Below are 11,601 nucleotides of genomic sequence, written 5' to 3'. Positions count from 1 at the left end.
CCAGGCCCATCCGGACCGGGGCCCAGAACAGCAGCGCCGCCCAGCCCCACAGAGCCCGGGACAGCCCACCTGACCCCACCACAGAGAAAACTGCACCCACCCCATCATCCACTCATCTTCCAGACTACACAAGACAATAGACGCCCAGGCTGAGATCTTCCTCCACCTCTCCTATATCTCCCCCTCCTGCAGAGTGAGTTCCTGAAGAGAGGAGAGCTCCTGCAAGGTGTAACACCCCCCCACCAGTTGAAGAGCCCCCCAGGTGGCTCGATGCACTGGCAGCACCCTGCGCCAGGGCCGGGCCCCCATACACCCACCCGCCCACAACCCCAGCAACATACCAACCAGGACCCAAGCCCCCGAGGCCCAGCCAGGGCCCCAGCCCAGAGACGGAGCGCCCCCAGAACCTCACGCCCGTCCCAGACCCACCCAGGGGCAGCCAGGCTACCAGGTCAGTAACCCACGTCCGTCAGCACAGACCCTCCCCTAGCCATGCTGCACGCAGCCACGAGGAAACCGTCACCTAAGAGCCAACAGAGCCCCTAATAGGCCATGACCGCTACCCCGGGTTGAGCCACCCAAGGAAGATGCTCCTGGGGAACCCCCCGACGAACGTTGGGCCTTCTTGATGACCACTGAGATGTTATCTGTCCAGGAGATGTCAGCAGAGATGAGGACACCAAGGAACCAGAAGGAGTGGACCCTCTCCACACAGTCCCCGTGGATGTAAAGGGGGGGGGGGGAGGTATGTCAGTGCTGTGCCTCCTGAAGTCAACAATGACCTCTTTGGTTTTCTTAGTGTTCACTGGCATGTTGTTCTCTGAACACCATGCTGCCAGCTTCAGGACTTCCTCTCTGTAGTCTGCCTCCTCTGCCTTTGAGATGAGTCTGACTACTGTGGTGTCATCAGCAAACTTGATGATGAGTTTGTTGTTGTGGGTCGAACTGCAGTGGTGGGTGTAGAGAAAATACAGGAGGGGGCTCAGCACACAGCCCGGTGGGGAGCCAGTGCTCAGTGTGCGATTTGAGGAGACATTAGGGCCAAGTCTTACAGTGTGTGTGTCTGTGTTTGAATCCATCTCTCACCCCAACCACACACCTCACCTCTGTTTTACTGTTCTGATACATGTCCTCCAGCAGCCTCACCCTCTCTGTCCCACTGCTGTCCTCCTCATACAGTACCAAGGTTCCTTTCTTGTCACGCTATGTCCTCTTCTTCTTTTACTAAGATGAATTCCTTCTAAAGAAGGAAGGACATTTTTATATAATAACTTAACGCCATCTGTCATCACCTACAAAACAACAACCTACCTTGTTGTCATGACAGTGATTAGGCATACAAAAACAGCTGTACCATCAATGTTTCTGAATAAAGTTGAAGGATGAGGAGAAGGTTGAGGAGAGCCATGCTTTTAGAACATGTAAGCAGGAAAGCATACATGTTCTTTAAGGTTCACTTCTTTGTTTCATTTAAAAACTTTGATGTCTGCTAATGAAAGTTTCTGGTAAAGGGATGACTGGACACACAAAAAACATCTAAAACATCTATGGATTAAAAGGTCAGATAAAGCAAAGTCCAACTGGAAATGGTACACTATGCACAAGCAGGGCAACAAGTATGTTCTCTACAGACGAAACCAGGGTCGTGGGCGTGTCTGATGGCTTCCCCACACAGGTGATCAAGGATGTGAGAGAAAGTGATGCAAACATTTACTACTGCAACAAGTATAGAAACAACCAAGAACACTGCTGGGACAGGAGAGTTAAACTCATTGTTTCAGTATGATGCTTGCAAACAGTGATTATTTTATGATTATCACACCGATGAATGCATATCCTCTCAGAGCTGAAGGTAAAGGTGATTCCTGCCTAATCACGACCTGAAAACAGCTCCATCTTAGCAGTGATAGAAAATTGAAATTCAGAGAAACGCTAAAGATATTTGAGATAAAATGAATGAAAATTTTGGTTCCCACAAAATATGAATAAAACAGAGTAAAAGAGGGTACAAATATTACTGAACAGTACACACAGCTTTTAGAGGCTCACACTGCTACCATTCATATAATACCCCCCCCCCCCCCCCTCTCTCTCTCTCTCTCGTCCAAACATGGATGAAGTATAGACCCAGTGAAGACATTTGATGTGTTATAAAAAAAAATGTAATCGTTTTTCTTCTTTTTTCTATTTCTGTATACTAATATAGGCCAGTCACTGCATCTTTATCAGTAAATCTGCTTGGTCTGATTTTTTTTAATTTAGACTTTACAAAGGTGAGTATACTAGTAATATATAAAAACACACATGTATTTATTATATATAGCAATAGACTACCTTTACTGCTCATTTACTGAAGTATATTTACAGATGAATGAAATGAAATGATATTTTGAAAAATAAAAATATCACGCCTGTTAGTGGTTCTGGTAAGTTTCTTTTTCTGCACCACAATAACCATTAATGCCGCACCATTGTTGTTACTCTGCCAATAGTAACAACTTTGGGTTTTTTGATGAAAATGTAATGAAATGTGGTCATGTAGCATATTTAATTGGGATGCTTTGTAAATTTTAAAAATAACAAAGACAAGAAGTGTGACAATACACAAAAAACCCCACTATAAATTCAAAAGTAAGAGTCCAATAGCTGCTGCAAACATGCATTCTTCACTAGAGGGCTCTGTTGTGAAAAAAAAATTATCATAAAGGAGGAAGTGACTTTGGTCGTGTTAAAACGTGTTTGTCCTGCAGACACGCTGAAATCAGCTCTGTATTCAGGTTTTCCTCTTAGACAGCTCATGAATTTGAACATTTATTCACATTTCTGATATTTTATAAATTTTGATATTAACAGAAGTCATAGCAAGGACTAAATTATATTCACATAATCAACTTTTTGATTAGAAGAGAAAATCTACAGCAGCCATGTTGTTGGCAGAAGCTGGATGTTTGTTTCTGGGTTTCATTCTGTGTCTGTCAGGTAGGAATAATTTGTTTCTCCTCCTCATGATGACTGTGATGATGTTTCTGGAATCTAGAAAAAGATGCAGAAAGTTACAAGTTTTTCTCAGAAGTTAAATTAAAGTGAATTTCCTAAAAAAAACCTCACTTAAGAGATTTACTGTTAACATGATTTTTTCTTGTTTTGAAGTTCTGAACTGTCAAGTGTATCAAAGCACCAGATTGTGATCCTTTACAGTAACATGCTGTCATCACAGATTAGCACAGAAAAGAAAGTTAGCATAAATGTTCACCATGTTTTCTAATCACATGTTGTGTTAAAGGTGTTCAGGGAAAAGCAAACAGCATCTGTGCCTTGAAAGGTTCATCAGTGAATCTGCCCTGCTCACATCAACATCTCACTGCAAGAAATGGCTGGTACACTGGACACGATACTGTCTCCAAGATAATGTTCTCAGTAGATGAAACACATGTAAAGTACAGCATGTCAGCAGAGAGTAATTTCACTCTAACAATCAATAATCTGACAGAGAGAGATGCAAATTTTTACTGCTGCATTAAAACTGCTGACAGATCAAAGTGCCAACAAAGTGGAATTCATCTCCAAGTTACAGGTACAGTTCTTTTTACAAATGCATCATAAATGAATGAGTTTATGAATGATCAGTGTATTCATGTTGGTCATGTGACCTCTCAGAGCTGCAGGTAAAGGTGATTCCTGCCACAGAGGGACAGACAGTAACACTGATGTGCAGCAGCAGCTGTCCTTTGACTGAAAAGCCTGCAGCCTACATCTGGTACAAGAACAGAGAGTTTCTCTATGAGGACTGGTCTCCCTGGTACCAAGAGCTGCTCAGCAGGGAGGAAGCAGTCACATACTCCTGTGCTGTCAAAGGCTACGAGGATCTCAGAGCCCCTGAAGTCTCTGTGGGTGAGTCATGATGGACACCTCCTCATCATGTTATGAGATGTTAAACACAAACACTTTACTCTTCAGACTCTAATGAATTTACGGAAAGTTGTTGGTTTTTCTCAGGTTCCATCACAGAGACCTGCTTCAGTGTGACCTATGCTAAAGGGAGAATGTGTTCTTCTCAGCAGACATCAGTGGACGAGTCCTGCTCCATCACATATCCCAGAGGTGAAGTTCTGGACAAACTGCACTTTGAAATTTCATTTTTATTTCTTAATTTATTTGACATGACAGAGATGAACTGGTGGAAAATGTGTTCATCATCTCCCAACAGAAATTCATGTCCAGAGGCCTGCTGAACACAGAGGTCACATCAGACTGACCTGTAACAGCAGCTGTTTTCTCACTGACCCTCTGATTTCCTTTGTGTGGTATGAGACCAGAAAGCCTACAGTGCAGGAGGGAAAACAGATTCAGTTTTCCATCTCTCATCCAGACAGTTTGTCTTGTGCTGTAAAAGGTCTTGAGGATGTGCGCTCTGCTGACATCTGTGAGTAAACTTACTGTCTCTCAACTTTCAAAGAACTAAAGCTTTTGTTTCTCAAAATATTATCACCCCTTCTTGCAATTAATACTAAGTCTATTAGTCATCACACTAGTAAATCCAAAACGGTTCATTCTGTTCATCTGGACATAGCATTTTCAGTAGGAGAAACGTTTCGTCATTCATCTAAGTGACTTCTTGAGTCTCAGCTCACTGCAGTTTTCCCCAACCTCATAAACTGTACATTTCCACAATGACTGAAACTAGGTCAGTTTCTTGATCATTAATGAGTGATAAATTATTTTGTAAATGTTGGTGATCACATCACAATTCTCAGCTGCAGATCCAAAACTCTCCCTCTTCAGATCTGCTCATCTATGATACTAACAGTATTCATCTCCTGACTTCTGCTCAGCTTTTTCAGTCTCAGCCAAGAGTAACTCAGTCTCTCATTTTCCTGAATATATTTCTTTTCCTGATTTATATATTTTTAATGTTATTATTTTATTCTTATAAATTATTTAGTTGATTTTGTATTTTTATCACTAATTATTACAGTAATTTAAAGTACTTTTTAGTTGTTGCGTTGTACTTTGTTGTCAGTTGTTAGCCGACCCACAACATCTGTTATGTTTAAATATATAATATAAATAAACTGATTTGACAAATTCAGTTAAAATATCTGTGTCTTATCGATATTTCAGGTGTTAATGATGATTCCTGCTGGAGTTTGAATTATGTCCACAGCAGAATCTGTGCTCTGGAAGGATCTTCAGTCAACATCTCCAGTAAATACTCACATCCTGACTACCAGCAGATACAGTCTAAATGTTGGTATAAAGTCAAGAGAAATGCTGAGGAGGACATCAGGAGGAACCTGACTGAGGATGCAGATCATGTGGAGTATGATGACAGCATGAAGAACCAACACATCCTCAGATTAAAGAAGCTGAAGAGAGATGACTCAGCAGAATACAGGTTCACCATCACAACAGAAAATGAAGAAGTGAAACAGTTTGATTTTCCTGGAGTTACTCTGACTGTCACAGGTAATTATGGTTTGTCAGTAAGCAAGAGTAAAAATATTATATTTTTCAAACCTACTAGCTCTTAATAGGTACATGTTGTGTTACAAAAGAATATGAAGAGCCATCATTCAACTGTGTCTTACATATGTAATGTAAGTCATCGCACAGATCCAACCAAATGCATGATGCAATCATCAGATTTCTCGAGCCATTCATTTCTTCTGCATATCCATTTTCAAGTTTCAAGGTCCCATCCAAGGTAGTGGCAGTGAATGTAAACAGCAGTAAAACTATAAACATCTAATCTTTACTGCCACTGTTGTGTATTTGTGAATCTTGCACTATATATGCACTAGCCATACTACAGTGATGTTTTAAGTGCAAAAAAGGAAAATATTGTACTTCTGAGTCAAAGGCGTCTGGGAAGGGATCTCGCATTTACGACACCAACTCTCTGCCATCTATAATCCAGTTTTGAGATCCTTCCCAGACGCCTTAACGCCCACTCACATCCTGGGCCATCTGACCTCAGGAATTCGCATGATAAGGTGGGGCCAGGTTTCACAATGAACACACCCGAAACTCTGGCTGATTGGGACCCACACCCAGTTTCACACCTTGGCTCAGGCGATTAGAGGATCATCAGGGGGTCCTTTTGTCTCTCTGTGGGGGGATACTCCCACTAGGTTTATATCTGGGACTCTCCACCATTTGACCTTAGAACTGAAGAAGCTTCTCGGATGAGAGGTGAAACGTCTTCAAGCAACTTAAAGATATCCAGACGCTTTTCTTTGCAAGCTCCTTTGACTACGATGACCTGGATGACTGAGAACCTTCACAGACACATTGTACTTCTGACATATCTTGATTAAGGCATAATACATAATGCCTATGCTTAATTTCATCAGTTGACCAAACCCATGTCTTTGTGAGATAGAGTACTCAGAGAGAGCGCACACAGACACAGCTCCAGCATGCAGAGAGACTGAAGCCTGGATTTGAACCAGGTGTGAGGCAACAGTGCTAACCACCTTCTCACCCACTCATAAAATGTTTATGCTATGTTAATGCTGACTTAATTTTATTTCTAAACACTACCTGAGGTAGAAACTCTGCATTTCCTGTTGACAGGGGATTTCTTAAAATCACCCCGCAATTCTTCAGCTGAGACACTTGAGTTAGAAAACACAAACACTGCAGTTGTCTTTACTTGCGAGGACAAGTGACAGAGCGCTCCTACATGTAAGAGACACTCACGGACTTGCACTCTGTCACCGTCTGCTTTCTTTATTTATACAACAGGAATTAATACATTCGTTCAGTGACATGAGCATGTGCATATGTGATTGTGTGTGTGTGTGTGTGTGTGTGTGTGTGTGTGTGTGTGTGTGTGTGTGTGTGTGTGTGTGTGTGTGTGCACAAGGTCAGAACTGCTTGTTCAACTTCTTACTATTGCTGTGGATAGATTCAGATACAAATATCAGAACACGTTTCATAAAGAACAATCAGTTCTGAGCAATGAAAAGATCATCATGCAGCATTCTATCACAAATAAACTTATATCATTAAAAGCTTATACTGACTGAACAAATACAATTCTCTATTGACACCTGTATAGTGTCTTCATGTTTTTCACCCATGCATGTTCTGATGTTAGTATGATCAGTTAGGAAAGAAAAAAGAAGAAACTATTTTAGCCAGGCAAAAATGTTTCTGCTATATTATTCTTTATTATAAAATCTGAATTAATTCAAAATAAAAACAGAATGCAGTGATTTGTAAAAATCACACAATATAAAACAGAAAACAAATCAAGCATATAAGAATATATTTTTCTTATGAATTTGATGCCAGAAATGTTTCTCAAAAATGTTGGGACAGGGCAAGAGTAAAGCAAATTGGAGGAAGTTTTGCAGCTAAGTTTCATTGGCAACAGGTCTGTAATAAGAAATAAAAAGAACATGTAGAGTTTCTTACATGTAAAAATGGGCAGAGGTTCACTAACCTGCAAAAAACTGCATGTACAAATTGTGAAAATTTTCAGAATAATGCTGCTCAGTCTGTATCAGAGCCTAGACTCTGATTGTAGAGGTGAAGAAGGTGGCTCGAATGGAGCTTGGGTGCTTGAGTGTTAGAGATGCAGGGGGGGTGGGTTATGCAAAGGCATTTGCAAAGGAGAATGACAGATATGGTAAATGGTAAATGGTAAATGGCCTGCATGGCCAGCGCTTTTCTAGTCCCTAAGGACCCCAAAGCGCTTCACACTACATTCAGTCATTCACCCATTCACACACACATTCACACACAGGCGATGGCAAGCTACATTGTAGCCACAGCTGCCCTGGGGCGCACTGACAGAGGCGATGTGCAATGAAATTTATTGTATGAAGCATGAATGCTGATTGGCCTGGAGAAGGTGACTGGACAAGACCAGTGATGGCACAGTTTGACAGTGTGGGAGAGTTGGAGTGATTAAGCTTAGATTTAGCTGGTAGCACCTAGAAGTGGACAGATGTGAGACCATAGAAACTTATGCATAATGTTCATTCAAATGTAACCTGAGATAAACAACAACACATGGCATATCTGTGCCACTATCCATCCATCCATCTTCATCCGCTTTATCCGGGGCCGGGTCGCGGGGGTAGCAGCCTAAGCAAAGAGGCCCAGACCTCCCTCCCTCTCCCCAGCCACCTCCTCCAGCTTATCCGGGGGAATACCAAGGCGTTCCCAGGCCAGCCAAGACATATAATCTCTCCAGCGTGTCCTGGGTCTGCCCCGGGGCCTCCTCCCGGTGGGACATGCCTGGAACACCTCACCCAGGAGGCGCCCAGGAGGCATCCTTGTCAGATGCCCGAACCACCTCAGCTGGCTCCTTTCGATGTGGAGCAGCAGCTGCTCTACTCTGAGCCCCTCCCGGATGGCCGAACTTCTCACCCTATCTCTAAGGGAGAGGCCAGCCACCCTTCGGAGGAAGCTCATTTCTGCCGCTTGTATCCGCAATCTTGTTCTTTCGGTCACTACCCACAGCTCGTGGCCATAGGTGAGGGTAGGGACGTAGATCGACCGGTAAATTCAGAGCTTCGCTTTTTCACTCAGCTCCCTCTTCACCACGACGGACCGGTGCAGCGTCTGCATTACTGCAGCTGCAGCCCCAATCCGTCTGTCGATCTCCGGCTCCCTTCTCCCATCACTCGCGAACAAGACCCCGAGATACTTGAACTCCTCCACTTGGGGCAGGAACTCATCCCCGACCCGGAGTGGGCACTCCACCCTTTTCCGGCTGAGAACCATGGCCTCAGATTTGGAGGTGCTGATCCTCATTCCCGCTGCTTCACACTCGGCTGCGAACCGTTCCAGTGCAAGCTGGAGCCCTCACCCGATGAGGCCAACAGAACCACATCATCTGCAAAAATCAGAGATGAGATTCTCTGATTCTTCTCCAAGTCCACAAAACACATGTTGACTGGTTGGGCAAACTCCCATGCACCCTCAAGTATCCTGGAGAGGATAAAGAGCTGGTCCAGTGTTCTGCGACCAGGACGAAAACTGCATTGTTCCTCCTGTATCCTGGGCCACTATTTATTCCAAAAAATACTAAGCAAAAGGCAGGCACTAACTCGCGATAGGGGAAATCCATGAAGTAGTCAGCTTTATTTCTGTACAATTATTATACATGTTACTGCTACTACCTGCTACTATACTATAATCATAAAATGTTGCTAGTTTTTAACACACTGCTTCTGCATTTTGTTTTCATTTTAGTTTAAAAAAAATAATAATACAGTGTAATGTATCATATGTTACAGGGTGGCTGTAACAGGTCACCAACTAACTGGAAGGTTGGTGGTTCAATCCTAGTCTGCTCCAGTCTGCATGCCAAGTATCCTTGGGCAAGATGCTAAACCCATGTTGCTCTCCAATGCATCCATCAGAGTATGAATATATGTGGATGTTAGTTATGAAGCACTGAGAAATGGTAGAAAAAAAGTGTGAATGGGTGAATGCACAAGTTGTGTAAAGCACTTTGAGTGCTCAAAATAGAGTAGAAAAGTGTTATATAAGAACCACTTCATTTACCATTTTGTTCTTATTCACAATTCACATTTAATGCATAAGCCACAGAGGAGATTTGCTATAAAAGAGATTTCTTTGACCAACGTTTCTCTTTCAGAGCTGAGAGTGAAGATGAGTCCTTCTGCAGTGGTGACAGAGGGTCAGAGAGTCACACTGACCTGCAGCACCAGCTGTCCTCTGACTGACAACACAAACTACATTTGGTACTTGAACAGTCGACCTCTGACCCCGAGAGAGAACCAGAACAAATATCTGATCCTAGACCCAGTCAGCAGGGAGGATGCAGGAAGCTACTCGTGTGCTGTGAAAACCAACAAAGATATCAGCTCTGCTCCAAAGACTCTCACTGTCCAAAGTATCACAGGAACATGGACACCAGCAGCTGCAGGAGTTTCTGCTGCTCTGCTGGTTTTAGTACTTCTCACTGTCTGCTGGTGGATCAGGTGAACATCAATGTTTTGTCTCTCACATCAACCAGATTCAATCTCAAGTTCACACACTAACCTGTTTCTATATTCATCTGTTTCACTGACCAGAAAACAGAGGTCAGGAAATGAAACAATGGAGAACTTCACGGTAAAGAAAATACATTTAATAATCTTGCTTCTGTATAGGGACAGTCTTTTCCACATTTAATCCTACCACTCCTCTTTTTCACCACTTAATTTGAAATGTTTGTTCTGTTTTGCATCACTTACACTTTGATTTCAAGTATGAAAGCTTCTCACCTCCGCTGACAGAGGAGGAACCTGACTACAGTGAAATCTGCTTGTCCAAGAATAAAACAGAGACTCTCTACTCCACTATTCAGCCATTTCAACCACAAAAGCAGGACCATCACCCCTATGATGTTGTGGACTTGAGAAACAAGACTGCTCCTGAGTGAGTATGTTCTGTGGATATATATCACACTTTAATTGAATTATTTTAATTAATGCACTAGTTTTCTTATTTTCAGGCTCAATGAACAGGCTCTGGACACCTAGAAACTTTACAACACATCAACCTAAAGAAGATAAAATATAACAACACATCTGGCTGTACAGGACTTGAGTGAATTTGTTGAGATGTTGGCCTTTTTTTTGATGAGTATTTACGTGTTGTGGGTGCTCTTGACAGCATTAATGGATACACTTATAGGAATTGAAACTAAGTGACTAGGGAGGCTGAGCAGCTCTTGATCTTGAGACGCTCGCTCTCAGGCTCTGCCTCACACCAAATAAGAGGAAGCCTCAAAACCTGTGCTTTTTGTATAGTGTGTAATTAAAAGCACTAGTCTTTCACACATTACAAAATCTCAGTTAAGTCTTGGAATTTTCCACTGAATATATAATGAACTGTTTCCCAAAAATGTGCCATTTTAGGAGTTATTACTTTTTAGTATCAAACTGGGAGTCTTATTTAACCTTTTTAACTATCATCTACTGTTTTAATCAAAACTGTTGACTAGCAGGTTTGCAAGTCAGAGATGTTTTGCCAGGTTATGGTTATGTTATGCAAGCAAGTTACTCTTGTAGACTTTTAGGCATTGCAGAGACACTACAGAAGAAAGAGACTGGTTACTCCAAGACTGCAGAGTTGACAACAGGATAAGAGGTCATAGAAACACAACTTCCAGGTGGGGGAAAGTCCAACTCCAGTCCTCTAGAGCTACTGTCCTGCAGCTTTTAGACGCGTCCTTGTTCTGACACACCTGAATCAAATGAATGGCTTGTTACCAGGCCTTTACCAAACTTGATGGCATGCTGAAGAGGTAATCCAATCATTTGATTCAACTGTATTGGAATAGGGATGCATCTAAAAGCTACAGGAGAGTAGCTCTCGAGGACTGGAGTTGGACACACAGGATTTAGAGATTCATAAATGACTTCCCCAGTTCCCAGATGTAATTCTGTCAAGTTTCAAGACTTGCTGGAAGCATTCTGGAGCAAGATAACGAAAATAAATTCTCAACCAACATGAAACATCTGCCGTCAGATGACATATACCCAGTTAATTGGATATTTTAATAAAATATAGTATTAGTAAGTAATTCTTTTTTCAACTTTTGCTTTTATTTAGGCTACAGTTATGAATTTT

At 42.3% G+C, this 11,601-nt stretch overlaps 1 protein-coding gene across 1 annotated transcript; it reads left to right on the top strand.

Annotated features, from left to right (window-relative positions):
* Positions 1-2,761: 2,761 nt before the first annotated feature.
* Positions 2,762-11,309, top strand: LOC101484503 (B-cell receptor CD22). Its single transcript, XM_076884656.1, has 10 exons — positions 2,762-2,979; positions 3,284-3,574; positions 3,658-3,891; positions 3,997-4,101; positions 4,208-4,423; positions 5,122-5,466; positions 9,620-9,965; positions 10,059-10,098; positions 10,235-10,404; positions 10,481-11,309. The coding sequence occupies exons 1-10, from the start codon at positions 2,925-2,927 to the stop codon at positions 10,506-10,508; spliced, it is 1,830 nt and encodes a 609-aa protein (XP_076740771.1). The 5' UTR covers positions 2,762-2,924; the 3' UTR covers positions 10,509-11,309.
* The last annotated feature ends 292 nt before the right edge of the window (positions 11,310-11,601 follow it).

The sequence above is a fragment of the Maylandia zebra genome, linkage group LG6, assembly GCF_041146795.1.
Source record: "Maylandia zebra isolate NMK-2024a linkage group LG6, Mzebra_GT3a, whole genome shotgun sequence".
NCBI lineage: Eukaryota > Metazoa > Chordata > Actinopteri > Cichliformes > Cichlidae > Maylandia > Maylandia zebra.
Note: the sequence above shows the minus strand (reverse complement) of the source record. Positions and strands in the feature narration are given on the sequence as shown.

Bases quoted from the DNA above. Each gene is read 5' to 3' on its own strand.
- LOC101484503 (XM_076884656.1), top strand. From the start codon at position 2,925: ATGTTGTTGGCAGAAGCTGGATGTTTGTTTCTGGGTTTCATTCTGTGT. The intron at 2,980-3,283 runs GTAGGAATAATT...GTTGTGTTAAAG, and splicing joins TTTCATTCTGTGTCTGTCAG to GTGTTCAGGGAAAAGCAAAC. The intron at 10,405-10,480 runs GTGAGTATGTTC...TCTTATTTTCAG, and splicing joins AGAAACAAGACTGCTCCTGA to GCTCAATGAACAGGCTCTGG.